The sequence below is a fragment of the Pogoniulus pusillus genome, chromosome 7 (assembly GCF_015220805.1).
Source record: "Pogoniulus pusillus isolate bPogPus1 chromosome 7, bPogPus1.pri, whole genome shotgun sequence".
In the NCBI taxonomy this organism is placed as follows: Eukaryota; Metazoa; Chordata; class Aves; order Piciformes; family Lybiidae; genus Pogoniulus; species Pogoniulus pusillus.
Window position 1 is genome coordinate 37,708,408 of NC_087270.1, and position 16,780 is coordinate 37,725,187.

Here is a 16,780-nt window from a genome sequence, read left to right on the forward strand (position 1 = left end):
GGAGCCTCTATTCCAAAAAGGATGTGGAGATGCTGGAGTGTGTCCAGAGCAGGGCCAGGAGGATGCTCAGAGGCTGCAGCAGCTCTGCTGTGAGCACAGACTGAAAGAGTTGGGGCTGTGCAGTCTGGAGGAGAGGAGGCTCCCAGGTGACCTTCTTGTGGCCTTCCAGGATCTGAAGGGGGCTACAAAAAAGCTGGGGAGGGACTTTCGAGGCTGTGAGGGAGTGGCAGGAGTGGGGGGAATGGAGCAAAGCTGGAGATGAAGAAATTCAGACTGGACATGAGAAGGAAGCTGTTGCACATGAGAGTGGTGGGAGGCTGGACTGGGTTAGGGTTAGGGTTATGAACATCTGAGGGCTGGGGGTCAGGAGGCAGGGGTCAGGCTCTGCTCACTGCTCCCTGGGATAGGACAAGGAGCAATGGGTGTAAGCTGCAGCACAGGAGGTTCCAGCTCAACACAAGGGGGAACTTCTTGACTTAAGGGTCCCAGAGCACTGGCACAGGCTGCCCAGAGAGGTTGTGGAGTCCCCTTCTCTGGAGCCTTTCCAGGCCTGTCTGGATGTGTTCCTCTGTGATCTATGCTAGATTGTGTGGTCCTGCTCTGGCAGGAGGGTTGGACTCGATGATCTCTTTGGGTCCCTCCCAACCCCTAACATCCTGTGATCCTGTGGTCCCACCACTGCTGGCTATGGTGCACTTAGTGCCATGGATTAGTGAATTAGAAGGCTTAAATGATAGGTTGGACTTGATGATCCTGGAGATCTTTTCCAACCTGGTTAACTCTGTGATAATGTGCAGAGAGAACCTCCAAGAAGCTGGATACAATCTTAACACTGGTCCCACATCTGCTTTAACTACACAGCAATAGGATGTCACAGGCTGAAGTCTCTACAGGCCCCTTGGCCAACCAAGCTGGTGACCATGAGGTGGGCAAAGCAGGGTCCCAGCCTTCCCCAGGCTCCTGAGGCTGGGAGGTGCAGAGTTAACAGATTTTGAGGCTGGAGCAGCATTTGGGTTCTGCTCCAGAGAGCTGTAACAAGCTTTGGCACTGATGGTTGCCTGGGACCTGCCTAAAAATTGGGTGGTTTTCTTCATGTTTCAGGCTCTGGGTTTTCCCTGGCTTGCTCCCAGTGGGAACAGGGCCACCTCTTCCAATGACCTCCAGAAAGCACAGTCTTTGCTTAGCCTCAGCACTGGATGATCTCCCACTTCCAGGGCTTGCCCAGGGTCAGGCTCAAGAAGGAATCTGGAAACCCTGAAGATGTTTTCCTAGATCTGGGCAGAGCATCAGGTTGATGGAGGAGCCAGGAAACATCTTGTGCTGTCCTCAAACCATGTCACTGATCTTGTCCACAGCCCTGCCCTGCACCTGGAGGGGTGGCAAGCTTATCTCAGCCAAGGGACTTGTTTGGGGTGCTGCCAGCTGTCTTCTCCAAGCAGGTCAATTAAAGAAAGCCATTTGCTAGCAGAGGTGGAATAGGTGACCTTTAAAAGGCCCTTCCAAAGCACTGAATGATTCCATGGGATGTCTCCTCACAGCCATGGAGGAGCTTCTCCAAGGCTCATCCCAGGGGTGGTGTCATCTAAGGACTGGATGAAGCTACTCTTCCAACACGTGTGCTGAAGCTGCAGATGCTGTCTGGAGCTGCCAGTGGAGCTGCTCCTGCCAAACTGAGCTTGTGCTGGGTCCAACACCAGTGTCACCTGCTAAGGGAGCCAGCCCAGCCTCCCTGCTACAGGTGAGCAGGTGGAGAATGGGATGTGGCAGGGGAAACCCAAGGTCCTGTCCAGATAAACTGAGAGCCCAGCACTTCTTCAACCTTCAGGTCAAGACAATGTCACCTTGGACTGCATGATCTTGGAGAACTCTTCCAACTTGGTTGATTCTATGATTCTGCCTCCACACATTTGTTTTCACCTGCCTGTTAGAAGTTAATCATAGAATCAACCAGGTTGGGAGAGACCTCCAAGATCATCCAGTCCAACCTAGCACCCAGCCCTATCCAGTCAACTAGACCATGGCACTGAGTGACCCTGGCCACCACCACTGAAGCAACTGGGAAGTCCCTTTGCCTGCCTGTAACGAATTGCCCAAAGATTTGGTAGCTTCTCAATCCACAGAGACATTCTAGGTCAGGTTGGATGGGACTCTGAGCAACCCTGATCTAGTTGAAGGTGTCCCTACTCACTGCAGAAGGGTTGGACTTGATGACATTTAAGGGCTCTTCCACAGCTACCTGCAGGGAGGCTGTAGCCAGGTGGAGTTGGTCTCTTCTGCCAGGCAAGCAGCAAGAGAAGAAGGGGACAGAGTGTCAAGTTGCGGCAGGGGAGGTCTAGGGTGGATGTGAGGAGGAAGTTGTTGTCAGAGAGAGTGATTGGCATTGGAATGGGCTGCCCAGGGAGGTGGTGGAGTCTCTGTGCCTGGAGGTGTTGAAACCAAGCCTGGCTGAGGCACTTAGTGCCATGGTCTGGTTGCTTGGCCAGGGCTGGGTGCTAGGTTGGAGTGGATGAGCTCTTCCAACCTGCTTGATTCTGTGATCCTATCCAAGCCATCCTATGATATCCAGCATCATCAGGTTACTCATCCCACCCAGGACTAGCTAGGTATCTCCAACCCAAGCCAGCTGCTTATCCCAAAGTCCTTCTTCTCCTTGCTGTGAGGCCATCCTCAGCTCGTCTCCTTGCCGGTTGTTTATCAGAGCCTGTGCGTGCTGGAAGATGACAGCTCCCTCCCCCGAGGAGAGGAAGAGATGTGCAATCCAGGCACAGCTCCAGGCACCACTGGGATCTTCCCATGAACCAGCAAAGTGAGGGCTGCTAACAAAGCTGAAGAGCTCAGCCACGTGAGGCCTGACTGCAATCCTTCCACTCCCACAAGAAGCTTTGCATAGAGGGATCATAAAAGCCAATAAATACCAAAAGGCTCCTCCCAAACCCTTAAGAGCCTCACAGCCCAGCCCGGGGTGCACAGAATCACAGACTTAACCAGGTTGGAAAAGACCTCCAGGACCATTGAGTCCAACTTAGCACCTAACCCTTCTAATTAACCCATGGCACTAAGTGCTTCATCCAGACTCCTTCTAAACACCTCCAGGGATGGGGACTCCACCACCTCCCCAGGCAGCCCATTCCAATGCCAATCACTCTCTCTGGTAAGAACTTCCACCTGGCCTTGCTCAACTTCAGGAGCTTCATACAGACACACTTCTCCAGCTTGTCCAGGTCCATCTGAATATATCCCTCAGGCATGTCAACAGCACCACTCAGCCTGGGGTCACCTGCAGACTTACAGAATCAGTCAGGGTGGGAAGGGACCACAAGGAGCAGCCAGTTCCAGCCCCCTTGCCATGCCCAGGGACACCCTACCCTAGAGCAGGCTGCACACAGCCTCACACAGCCTGGCCTCAAACACCTCCAGCCATGGGGGCTCATAGGATCACAGGATGTCAGAGGTTGGAAGGGACACAATGAGAATATCGAGTCCAAGCCCCCTGCCAGAGCAGGACCACACAATCTAGCTCAGGTCACACAGGAACACATCCAGACAGGCCTGGAAAGGCTCCAGAGAAGGAGACTCCACAGCCTCTCTGGGCAGCCTGTGCCAGTGCTCTGGGACCCTTACAGTCAAGAAGTTCCCCCTTGTGTTGAGCTGGAACCTCCTGTGCTGCAGCTTACACCCATTGCTCCTTGTCCTATCCCAGGGAGCAGTGAGCAGAGCCTGTCCCCTGCCTCCTGACCCCCAGCCCTCAGATGTTTATAAACATTGATTAAATCCCCTCTCAGTCTTCTCTGCTCCAGACTAAACAGCCCCAGGTCCCTCAGCCTCTCTTCATAACCCATGCCCTCCTGTCCTCATAGCCCTGCTCTGGATCCTCTCCAGCAGATCCCTGTCCCTCTGAAACTGGGCAGCCCAAAACTGAAGGCAGTATTCAAGATGAAGTCTCAGCAGGGCAGAGTAGAGGGGCAGGAGAACCTCTCTTGATCTGCTGGACACACTCTGCTTAATGCACCCCAGGATCCCATTGGCCTTCTTGGCCACAAGGGCACATTGCTGTGCCATGGGTAACTTGTTATCCATCCAACTTGCTAGCCTCAACCACCTCCCTGGGCAACCCATTCCAGCCTCCCACCACTCTCATGCTCAACATCTTCCTTCTCATGTCCAGTCTGAATTTCTTCACCTTCAGCTTTGCTCCATTCCCCCCACTCCTGCCACTCCCTCACAGCCTCAGAAGTCCCTCCCCAGCTTTTCTGTAGCCCCCTTCAGATCCTGGAAGGCCACAAGAAGGTCACCTGGGAGCCTCCTCTTCTGCAGCCTGCACAGCCCCAACTCTTTCAGTCTGTGCTCACAGCAGAGCTGCTGCAGCCCTCTCAGCATCCTCCTGGCCCTGCTCTGGACACACTCCAGCATCTCCACATCCCTCTTGGAATAGAGGCTCCAGCACTGGCTGCAGTACTCCAGGTGGGGTCTCAGCAGAGCACAGCAGAGGGGGAGAATCACCTCCCTGGCCCTGCTGGCCACACTTCTGCTGCTGCAGCCCAGGCTCTGCTTGGCTTTCTGGGCTGCAAGTGCACACTGCTGGCTCCTGCTGAGCTTCTGGTCCACCCCACCAGCACCTTGCTGTGAGTGCCCTCATTCCCACTGCCCATGTCACTGATGAAGACTCTAATCACCACTGGTCCCAGTGCAGACCCTGAGGGGTCCTCAATCCTTGCTGGTGCTCCCCAGCTGCTTCTGCTGCTTCCCTTCCAGCCCTCCTACATCCTCACTCTTCTTTGCCATTCTTTGGGTGTTGTGGTGGCCAGTGGCAGGACCTGGAGCCCTCCTGTGTGGGTGCCTGGGGCAGGAGGGATGTCCCTGAAGTGGCAAGAGGGAGGTGCCCAAAGAGAGAATTCCTTGGGGAGGCAGAAGGGTTGTCCTCAGGGAGGCAGGAGGGAAGTCTCTGAGGTGGAAGGCTCCTGGAGAGGCAGGAGGGATTACCCAGCCAGGAAGACCCAAGGCATGAGGCTCACCAGCCTTGTCCCAGCAGCTGTTCCCATTTTCCTGCCTACTTTGCATCACATATTGCCCTCTCATGCTCTTAACCCCACAAACACCTCCAAAACGGTGCTCAGAGCACTGGGAAGATGACCACAAGCAAGCTCTTACCTGTGCCACTGCCTCGGTCGCCCTTCTCTCCTTTTGGGCCTCGGTCACCTGGGACAAGAAAGAGTAAAATGTATCATTCATCCTAAAAACAGCTTTTTCCTGGCCACCCTGCTCCTAGGTGGCACTTTCTGTTGGTAGCTCCTGGAGGGCTTCAGCAGTCTGGAGAGAACAAGGGACAGGGATCTGCTGGAGAGAGTCCAAGGGAGGGCTACAAGGATGATGAGGGGACTGGAGAACTGCCTGGTGAGGAGAGGCTGAGGGACCTGGGGCTGCTTAGTCTGGAGCAGAGAAGACTGAGAGAGGATTTAATCAATGTTCATAAACACCTGAGGGCTGGGGGTGAGGAGAGGGGGGACAGGCTCTGCTCACTGCTCCCTGGGATAGGACAAGGAGCAATGGGTGTAAGCTGCAGCACAGGAGGTTCCAGCTCAACACAAGGGGGAACTTCTTGACTGGAAGGGTCCCAAAGCACTGGCACAGGCTGCCCAGAGAGGTTGTGGAGTCTCCTTCTCTGGAGCCTTTCCAGGCCTGTCTGGATATGTTCCTCTGTGATCTGACCTGTGGTCCTGCTCGGGCAGTGGGGGTTGGACTGGATGGCCTCTTTGGGTCCCTTCCAAGCCCTGACATCCTGTGAAGCACAAAGCTACAAATGATTCATCAGCCTCTCCTGATCCCCTGGCCATGCTGCATGGCTATGGGATCCACCTGCTCTGGGTGCAGGGTAAGGCTGGAGAACCCTCCCACAACTGCTCCTGAGGTGCATGTCCTGTAGGAGATGGAGGGTAAAAGACTGGTGGCCATACAATCCCAGAATTCCAGTATGGAAGGGGTGGGAAGAGACCTCTGGAGGTCATCTTGTCCAACTCCACCCATAAAGAAGAGTCACAGAATCAAGCAGGTTGGAAGAGACCTCCAAGCTCAGCCAGTCCAACCTAGCACCCAGCCCTGCCCAAGCAACCAGACCATGGCACTAAGTGCCTCAGCCAGGCTTGGCTTGAACAGCTGTTGAAGATTGTAGCCTGTGGAGCAGCAGGAGCTGTAAGGCCTCCAACTAGAGTCTGCCCTGCTAATCACAGCACTCTGAGCTCTGCCCTTCACCTTGCTCTCAGTCCTTCTGTAGGATGCTCCCTTGAACCATCCCATCCTTTCTGCTACCCTCCCCTCAGGGCAGCAGCACAGCAGGAATAGAGGGACACAGCCTCTGAGTTTGGGGCTGAAAAATATCTATTTGGGGCTAAAAGTGCTTCATTTTGCTGGGGTGAGGGGCAGGGATGTGGCTTCCTTCAGCCTTCATGGATCATTGCCTCTTACCTGCACCTTCCCTTGCTGCCCCCAAGCCCTGTATCCACTGGAAGCAGCAGTGCTGGGGGAAGGGTCAGAGCAGCTGGGTAAACAAGCTGCCTTCAAAGATACACCAACCTCCACCTCAAACTAACCAGCTCCATCCCTGACCTGTGTCATGGCTTGGCTTTCCCCACAGCTCTGCCTGCATCCCACCACAGCCCTCAAGCCCTGTCCATGCTCTGGCTGAGCTCCTGGCAGGCAGCAGCTGTGTTTTCCTGTGAAAACAACTGAGAACACCACCCTGAGTGGGGCTGTGTGCTGGGATTTGCTGGTCCTGCCTTTACCCTAAGGCTGAAGAGGGACAAGGGATGGGGAAAGGCTTTGGGCTGCTCTGGTCAAGGATGCTTTGGATGAGCCTAAACCCCTGCAGCACAGCCCCACTTCAGCATATCCTCTTTTGTCTCTGTGTGAGGACAACAAACAACAACATGCTCAGAGAGAAAGAAAGGAAGGAAGAAAAACTCTTATAAAACATAATAATAATAAAAAGCATTCAGGAAATTCCTGCCCTTTCTTGGGAGGCTCTGGGAAGGCAAAATCAGTCCCCTGGGCAGCCACAGCTGTGTCAGATGGAGGAAAGCTGCCTGCAGCCTGCCCTGTTGATGAGAACCAGATGACAGCAGCAGCCCCCACCCTGAGCAGTGGGAGAGAGGCCAGAGATGCTGCTGGCCAGCACGTGATGGGACTGGAGAGCAGTGTTGGATCTGTAAGAGGGTGGCCAGCAGGACTTAGAAGAGCAGGGGTTGTCTCCCTGTACTGGGCACTGGGTTCACTTTTGGGCCTCTGACACCACGAAGGATGTTGAGGTGTTGGGAGTGGGTCCATAGGAGGGCAACAAAGCTGATGAAAGGTCAAGAGCACCAATCTTGGGAGGAGCAGCTGAGAGACCTGGGGGTGGTTTAGTTTGGTTGAGTAAAGGAGGCTGAGGGAAGGTTGGAGCAAGTTTGGTTCAGTCTCTTCTCCCAAGGAATGAGCAATAGGAAGAAAGGGAATGGTCTCAAGTAGTGCCAGGAGAGGTTTAGGTTGCACAAAAGGGGAAACATCTTCACTGAAAGAATGGTTAAGTCCTGGAACAGGCTGCCCAGGGCAGTGGTGGAGTTCTCATCCCAGGAGAGGTTTAAAAGCTGTGTAGATGTGGTCCTGAGGAACATGGTTTAGTGGTGACCTGGCAGTGCTGGGCTAGTGGCTGGACTTGATGCAACTTAAAGATCTCATCCAATTACAATCACAGAATCATAGAATCAAGCAGGTTGGAAGAGACCTCCAAGCTCAGCCAGTCCAACCTAGCACCCAGCCCTGCCCAAGCAACCAGACCATGGCACTAAGTCTTGGCTTCAACACCTCCAGGCACGGAGACTTCCCTACCTCCCTGGGCAGCCCATTCCAATGCCAATCACTCTCTCTGACAACAGCTTCCTCCTAACATCCAGCCTAGACCTCCCCTGGCCACAACCTGAGGCTCTGTCCCCTTCTTCTGTTGCTGCTTGCCAGCCCCACCTGGCTACAACCTCCCTTCAGGTAGTTATAGACAGCAATGAGGTCACTCCTGAGCCTATGAAGCTTTTGAATCCTTCCAGGGATGAAGACTCCAACTCTCTCCTGGGCAGCCTGCTCTGATGCTTCAGGGGAAAGAAACACTCTAATGATGCTTGCATCAGGACTGATTTAAAACCAAAGCAAAACTAATCAGCACAATCTGAAACTACTGAACCATTACAAGAGGAACAACTCTCCCAGAGAGGTGATAGATGCCCAGCCCCTGGAACTGTTCCAGGTCAGGTTGGATAGGGCTCTGAACAACCTGCTCTAGCTGAAGATGTCCCTCCTGACAGCAGGTGGGTGGGACTAGACACATCTTAAGGTTGTAGACAGCAATGAGGCCAGCCCTGAGCCTCCCCTTCTCCAGGCTAAACACCCCCAGCTCCCTCAGCCACTCCTCATGATGCAGGAGCCCTTCAAACTCATTGCTCTGGAAGGAGCAGCCCCCAGGGATGTGCTTTGCAGAGCAAACCTGGCATCGAGGTTTGATCCTCATCTGATTTCATCCTCCCATCTGAAGTTTAATGAGTGCTTGGCAGTAGGTGGTGAGAAAGACCCAATTTGCTCTGCTCAAGGAAAAGGAGGAGAGGAAACCACAGTCCCCAAAGTATGTTGTGGTTTTGGTTGGTGGACCTCAGTGTCTGATGTGCTGCCAGGAACATCTCTCGCGTTAGCATCAGTCCCTGCAGGGCTCCTGCCTCTGCCAGGGATGTGTCCAGGGCTTAGGTTGATCTCCTGCAGCACCACAACAGGGGTTTTCACCTCACAGCTCAGATAAAGTCCTAGTGGGCTTCACCCCATGGCATTGCTGTCCCACAGGCCAGAGTTAGCACCAGAAAACCCAAGAGAAGAGCTTGGAACACAAGCCTGGAATGCTGGTTTCACACAAGCCCAGCAGCCCAGCCTGGAAGGCACCTCTGGGGATCATCTCAAGTTGGGGCAGCAGATGGGTGCTGATGCTGCAGACCTTCTCACCTTGGGCTGTAGCTCTGGGAGCTTCACACTGCTCCCTCACTACTGGAGGAGGCCACAGGCAGCATCTCCTGTTGCAGCAGGAGCAGGGAGGTGATTGTCCCTTTGTACTCAGCTCTGGGGAGGCCACACCTCGAGTACTGTGTTCAGTTTTGGGCACCTCAATATAAGAGGGATGTGGAGGTGCTGGAGTACAGAGGAGGGCAAGGAGGCTGGAGAAGGGCCTGGAGAATGAATCTTATGAGGAGTGACTGAAGGAGCTGAGGATGGAGGCTGAGGGGAGACCTCATCACTGTCTGCAGCTACCTGAAAGGACGTTGTGGAGAGGTTGGTGCTGGACTCTTCCCAGAGGTTATAAGTGACAGACCAAGAGGGAATGGCCTCAAGCTGCACTGGGGAAGGTTTAGACTGGACATGAGGGAAAACCTTTTCATGGAAAAGGCATTTCAGGCATTGGAATGAGCTGCCCAGGGAGGTGGTTGAGTTACCAACCCTGGATGTGTTTAGAAGTCGTTTGGCTGTGGTGCCTGGGGCTATGGTTTAGGGTGAGCCTTGTAGAGTAGGATCATCAGCTGGACTTGGTGATCTCGAGGGGTTTCTCCCACCTGAATGTTTCTGTGCTTGTCTCATCTCATATCCTGCATCTCCTTTCTACCTCAGCCTAAGCTTCTTTTAGGAAAGGTCCTTCTAAAGGCACCAACAAGTGGAGAAAGGATGGAAGATCTGCTCTGCCCTGCCACCAGGCACAAAGAGATGCCCACCACTGTGGCTACTGTGCATGAAGGATGGGCCACCAGCCACTGCATGGAGCTGCCCATCCCAAACAGGGCAGCAGAGCACTTTAGCCACCTGTGACCAGGACAGGCTCTGTGAGACAGAGCAGCTGCACCCAGCATGGAGCTCCCCAGCCCCAAACAGGGCAGCAGAGCACTTTAGCCACCTGTGACCAGGACAGGCTCTGTGAGACAGAGCAGCTGCACCCAGCATGGAGCTCCCCAGCCCCAAACAGGGCAGCAGAGCACTTTAGCCACCTGTGACCAGGACAGGCTCTGTGAGACAGAGCAGCTGCACCCAGCATGGAGCTCCCCAGCCCCAAACAGGGCAGCAGAGCACTTTAGCCACCTGTGACCAGGACAGGCTCTGTGAGACAGAGCAGCTCTACCCAGGGTGGTGTCCCTTCCTTAGGCTGAGCTCTTCCTGCCTCCCCCCATCACTGCCCACAAGGCAATTTGTGGCAGAAAGAGTACATTTGGGGTTTATCCATCCTGTTTTAGGTTGCAGCATGGAACTTCTTCTCCAAGGTCTCCTGGGGAGAGAAGCTTAAATAGGTGCATGGCCACTTCCTCCACCCACAGCTTCTCCCTGCCTTTAGCTGGGGTGTGGTGAGATGCTGCAAAACCACAGTGAGCCAGAAAAGGTCACCAGAAGACAAACTAAAGGCTGTTCCTTGGCCAGAGCCAAGCGTGGGAGGACAGGCTGGAGGTCCTCATGGGGCTCTCTGGTGAGAGCTGAGCCCCACTGCATGGCAGGAACATCATAAACCAAACTGGTATGCTCTTCTCCCTCCACTCACTGGACTCTCTCCATTGCTGTCTTTTGGTGGAAAGGTCTCAGTGCAGAGTTGTCCTCTCCCCTCCAAGGACTGCAGGTGGATCACAACCACTCTCACACCCAGGAGTAGTATCTCTGCCCCTCATCCCAAAGATCAAATCCAGGCTGGGCAGGGACTGGCTGGAGAGCAGCCCTGAGGAGAGGGACTTGGGAGTGCTGCTGGAGGAGAAGCTCAACAGGAGCCAGCAGTGTGCACTTGCAGCCCAGAAAGCCAAGCAGAGCCTGGGCTGCAGCAGCAGAAGTGTGGCCAGCAGGGCCAGGGAGGGGATTCTCCCCCTCTGCTGTGCTCTGCTGAGACCCCACCTGGAGTGCTGCATCCAGTGCTGGAGCCTCTATTCCAAGAGGGCTGTGGAGATGCTGGAGAGTGTCCAGAGCAGGGCCAGGAGGATGCTCAGAGGGCTGCAGCAGCTCTGCTGTGAGCACAGACTGAAAGAGTTGGGGCTGTGCAGGCTGCAGAAGAGGAGGCTCCCAGGTGACCTTCTTGTGGCCTTCCAGGGTCTGAAGGGGGCTCCAAAACAGCTGGGGAGGGACTTTTGAGGCTGTGAGGGAGTGGCAGGAGTGGGGGGAATGTAGCACAGCTGGAGGTGGGGAGCTTGAGAGTGGAGGAGAGGAGGAAGTTGTTGAGCAGGAGAGTGGTGAGAGGCTGGACTGGGTTGCCCAGGGAGGTGGTTGAGGCCCCATGGCTGGAGGTGTTTGAGGCCAGGCTGTGTGAGGCTGTGTGCAGCCTGCTCTAGGGTAGGGTGTCCCTGGGCATGGCAGGGGGGTTGGAACTGGCTGCTCCTTGTGGTCCCTTCCAACCCTGACTGAGTCTATGATTCTCTGACCTCCAGAGGCAGTTTGCTGCCCCACAAGCCCAGCCAGCCCCCATAACCCACAGGCACAGACGCTGCTCTTTACCTTTGAATCCACGCATCCCCATTGGACCTGGAGGGCCAAGGTCTCCTTGGTCCCCTTTCAACCCACGTGGTCCTGGAGGGCCTCTCTCCCCGGGTAGCCCTGGAGGGAGGACAAAGAGGTAAAATCCTGTTGGAGCAGAGACCTACACAGAGCAGCTGCTCACACTCACACACACACATCCTGCTTGTCAGCAGATGTACTACTTGGTCACTGGTTCTTTGCCGGGAGTTGGAGACCATCAGGAGATACCTGAGAGTCTACCTCAGACTCTGTTTCTGTACCTGCCCCTGAATCCAGGATGGATTATCCCAGAGGTGGGCTGCTGCTGTTGCATCTCCAAGCACCTTAAGGCTCAGATGATGGTGAGAACCCCCAGAGGTGGTGACAGGAAGAAGAGGAAGGAGTCAGGGTGGAGAAAAGAGACCCAGAAGAGGAGGCTCAGGGCTGACCTCGTTGCTGTCTGCAGCTCCCTGAAGGGAGGCTGTAGCCAGGTGGGGTTGGGCTCTTCTGCCAGGCAAGCAGCAAGAGAAGAAGGGGACAGAGTGTGAAGTTGTGCCAGGGGAGGTCTAGGCTGGATGTTGTTAGGAAGTTGTTGTCAGAGAGAGTGATTGGCATTGGAATGGGCTGCCCAGGGAGGTGGTGGAGTCTCTGTGCCTGGAGGTGTTGAAGCCAAGCCTGGCTGAGGCACTTAGTGCCATGGTCTGGTTGCTTGGGCAGGGCTGGGTGCTAGGTTGGACTGGATGAGCTTGGAGGTCTCTCCCAGCCTGGCTGAGTCTATGGTTCTATGACTCAAGGAGACACAATGTACTCAACATGAGCTGCAGGTCCCTTGCATCCATGGATTGTTTGGCTTTTAACTCCTTCTCTGAGCACCCCTGGGCTCCAGGAGATGGGAAATGGGGACTTTGGTCTGGGAATTTGAAGTCTCTCCACATGGGACACATTTAAGCCCCAGAGGTGACCTCCATCCTCATAGGCCAGCAAGAAGGAGGTGAAGGGTTTTGTTGATGGGCTCAGGGAGGACCTGGGAATAGCCCTACCAGACTGACCCAGCAGGAACTCAGTCTGAGCCTGAGTTAGGATCAGATGTGAAGCTCCTAATGGAGAAGCCCTTCAGACAGAGCTTCTCCAGCACCCAAACTCAGCTCCTTGCCTGGCAGAGCACTGCTGGTGCCTCCTGCCCATGTGGGAGGAGCTCTCCCAGGCTGAGCTTTTCCAAACTTAGTCAATGTTTTCCTCTGGCTTAAGAGGGGGAAAAAAAAAGAGGTACAGAAGGAATTTGAACACCAGCTCCTGTGAATGTGGTCTGAGGATTAACTCTTCCCCTGCTGCTTCTGGCCAAAACCAAGGTCTATGCTCCAGGCAAGATGGATCCTGCCACCCCAATTGGCAAGAGCCCCTTGGATACAGGAGGTCCTCATCAAAGGGGATCCTCCATAACCTCTGTGCCATCTTCTGCTCTTGGAGGCAAATCCAATGTTTGTAGGTTTGGCTTCAAACTAGAAACAGGCTGAAGCCAAGTCCAGTTTCTTGGGGTGGGGGATGTGCTTTTAATTGCATTTCTCTCAGGAACAACAACTGGGACTAAGAAGAGGGAAGACATTTCCACTTTAGGCATCAAAAATGTGGTCTATGAAGAGCCTCAGAGCTGCAGCTGGTGGCAAAGGCCCTTCTGCCAGGCTGGAGGGACCTAATGTCAGGCCCTTATGTGTTGGCAGCAGGACCAGCCCTGGTACCTTCTAAGGGCTTGGTTTTATTGAGCATGGAGTGGTGGCCATGTCCTGCAGAAACCCAGGCTTGGTCAAAGGAACCTGGGGCTATCATCCTTGCAGCTCTTTCTCTCCTGGGGACAGCTGACAGAGGTGAGAGGTATTTTGGCACAGGTTGTCCTTCAAGACTTATGCATAGACTCATAGAGTCAACCAGGTTGGAAGAGACCTCCAAGCTCATCCAGTCCAACCTAGCACCCAGCCCTGCCCAAGCAACCAGACCATGGCACTAAGTGCCTCAGCCAGGCTTGGCTTCAACACCTCCAGGCACAGAGACTCCACCACCTCCCTGGGCAGCCCATTCCAATGCCAATCACTCTCTCTACCAACAACTTCCTCCTAACATCCAGCCTACACCTACCCTGGCACAACTTGACACTCTGTCCCCTTGTTCTGTTGCTGCTTGCCTGGCAGAAGAGCCCAACCCCACCTGGCTACAGCCTCCCTTCAGGTAGTTGCAGACAGCAATGAGGTCAGCCCTGAGCCTCCTCTTCTGCAGGCTGCACACCCCCAGCTCCCTCAGCCTCTCCTCACAGGGCTGTGCTCCAGGCCCCTCACCAGCTTCCTTGCCCTTCTCTGGACACCTTCCAGCACCTCAACTTCTCTCTTGAATTGAGGAGCGCAGAACTGGGCACAGCACTCAAGGTGTGGCCTGAGCAGTGCTGAGTCCAGGGGCAGAATAACCTCCCTTGTCCTGCTGGCCACACTGCTCCTGATCTAGGCCAGGATGCCATTGGCTCTGCTGCCCACCTGGGCACACTGCTGGCTCAGCTTCAGCTACTCTCTACCAGCACCCCCAGGTCCCTTTCCTCCTGGCTGCTCTCAGCCACTCTGTCCCCAGCCTATAGTGCTGCTTGAGGTTGTTGTGGCCAAACTGCAGAACCCTGCCCTTGGCCTTGTTCAATCTCATCCCATTGGCCTCTGCCCACCCATGCAGCCTGGCCAGGTCCCTCTGCAGGGCTCTCCTACCTTCCAACAGCTCCACACCTGCTCCTAGCTTGGTGTCATCTGCAAACTTACTGATGCTGGACTCAATCCCCTGGTCCAAGTATCCCATTTGCACGGTGCACCTACTTGCTACAGCTGCAAGCTGCCAACCTACTTTCTTATCTCATTCAGAGTTAGCTGGATTCTGCTCTGCTTGAGTTGTCTGCTGACTCGTCAAGGACAGTGCCTCCCTGCCTAGTTATATTAAATGCTGCCTTTGTTGCAGTGCAGCCTAGCACAGCCTTATTTTAGTTCTATATACTCATCCTGCTTGCCCAGCTCTAAATCATGTCCGTTTTCCTTTAGCCATTCTGCAACACAACCCCACCTGGCTACAGCCTCCCTTCAGGTAGTTGCAGACAGCAATGAGCTCTGCCCTGAGCCTCCTCTTCTGCAGGCTGCACACCCCCAGCTCCCTCAGCCTCTCCTCACAGGGCTGTGCTCCAGGCCCCTCACCAGCTTCGTTGCCCTTCTCTGGACATTCCAGTGTCTCAACACCATAGCTAAGCAATGTCCCAAGGGAGAGGCTGGGAAGCCACCAGGAGTTTTTCTGTCTGCTCTATAATAGACTTTGGGTGAAGGCTTGCAAGGTTGTGGACACCCCAAGATGTTCCTTACCTCTCAGCCCAGGCAGGCCAGGCAGCCCAGGCTGACCTTCCATCCCTTCATTGCCTTGATCTCCTTTGGGTCCTGGTGGCCCTGAAACACAACAGATATTGGAGTGAAACCATCACACCCCAGCTTTGCAGCCGTGCAGCAGGCTTGTGAGTGCACCCAGCCCACCCCCTTCACTGACTCTTCCCACTTACCAGTATCCAAGAAACACACACAGGAGCAAAGGGACAGTGAGGGAGCAGCCCAGCAGCACCCTTCCAGGATGACAGGATGTTAGGGACCCAAGGAGATCATCCACCCCAACCCCCCTGCCAGAGCAGGACCACACAACCTAACACAGATCACACAGAAACACATCCAGACAGGCCTTGGAAGGCTCCAGGGATGAAGACTCCATAACCTCTTTGCAGAGCCTGTTGCAGTGCTCTGTGACCCTTACAGTCAAGAAGATCTCCCTGGTGCTGAGGTGGAACCTCCTGTGCTGCAAATGATGTTCCAGTCCTCTCAGCATCTTCACAGCCTTCTTCTGGTGTCTCCCTCTTGAGCTGGGGAGCCCAAAATGGGCAAAGGACTCCAGATGTGGCTTTGATGAGGCACTTAGTGCCATGGTCTGGTTGACTGGATAGGGCTGGGTGCTAGGTTGCACTGGATGAGCTTGGAAGTCTCTCCCAACCTCATTGATTCTATGATTAGGGCAGAACAGAGGGGGAGGAGAACCTCCAAGCTACTGGTCACACTCTTCTGAATTCACCCCAGGAGACCATTGCCCTTTGCACCCACATGGGCACACTGCTGGCTCATGGGGAACTTGTTGTGCATCAGCACTCCCAGAGCCTTCTTCACAAAGCTGCTTTCCAACAGGCCACCTCCTACCCTGTGCTGGTGCAGGACCTTACACTTGCCCTTGCTGGACTTCATGAGGTTCATAGAATAGACTCATAGAATCAGTCAGGGTTGGAAGGGACCACAAGGAGCAGCCAGTTCCAACCCCCCTGCCATTCCCAGGGACACCCTACCCTAGAGCAGGCTGCACACAGCCTCACACAGCCTGGCCTCAAACACCTCCAGCCATGGGGCCTCAACCACCTCCCTGGGCAACCCACTCCAGCCTCTCACCACTCTCCTGCTCAACAACTTCCTCCTCACCTCCAGTCTCACTCTCCCCACCTCCAGCTTTGCTCCATTCCCCCCAGTCCTGCCACTCCCTCACAGACTCAAAAGTCCCTCCCCAGCTTTTTTGTAGCCCCCTTCAGATCCTGGAAGGCCACAAGAAGGTCACCTGGGAGCCTCCTCTTTTGCAGCCTGCACAGCCCCAACTCTTTCAGTCTGTGCTCACAGCAGAGCTGCTGCAGCCCTCTCAGCATCCTCCTGGCCCTGCTCTGGACACACTCCAGCATCTCCACAGCCCTCTTGGAACAGAGGCTCCAGAGCTGGATGCAGAACTCCAGGTGGGGTCTCAGCAGAGCAGAGCAGAGGGGGAGAATCCCCTCCCTGGCCCTGCTGGCCACACTTCTGCTGCTGCAGCCCAGGCTCTGCTTGGCTTTCTGGGCTGCAAGTGCACACTACTGGCTCCTGTTGAGCTTCTCCTCCAGCAGCACCCCCAAGTCCCTCTCCTCAGGGCTGCTCTCCAGCCACTCACTGCCCAGCCTGCATTTCTGCTTGGCATTGCCTCCACCCAGCTGCAGGACCTTGCCCTTGCTCTTGTTGAACCTCCTGAGCTTGGCTTGTGCCCACCTCTGCAGCCTGTGCAGCTCCCTCTGGATGGATCCCTGCCCTCCAGCCTGGCTGCTGCACCACACAGCTTGGTGTGCTCAGCACACCTGCTGAGGCTGCACTCAGTGCCTCTCCACCCAACTCTGCAGCCTTTGCAGGTCTCACTGACTGGCAGCAGAGCCTGA

At 54.9% G+C, this 16,780-nt stretch overlaps 1 protein-coding gene across 4 annotated transcripts in view; it reads right to left on the reverse strand.

Moving 5' to 3' along the window:
• Positions 1 to 16,780, reverse strand: part of SCARA5 (scavenger receptor class A member 5) — a 38,780-nt gene that overhangs the window by 3,265 nt on the left and 18,735 nt on the right. For all 4 annotated transcript variants that reach the window (XM_064146811.1, XM_064146810.1, XM_064146808.1 and 1 more), the window contains 3 exons: positions 14,886 to 14,966; positions 11,512 to 11,610; positions 5,149 to 5,196 (listed from right to left, as the gene is read on the reverse strand). In XM_064146811.1, the coding sequence (XP_064002881.1) occupies positions 5,149 to 5,196; positions 11,512 to 11,610; positions 14,886 to 14,966 (228 nt within the window). The remainder of the gene's footprint in view (positions 1 to 5,148; positions 5,197 to 11,511; positions 11,611 to 14,885; positions 14,967 to 16,780) is intronic.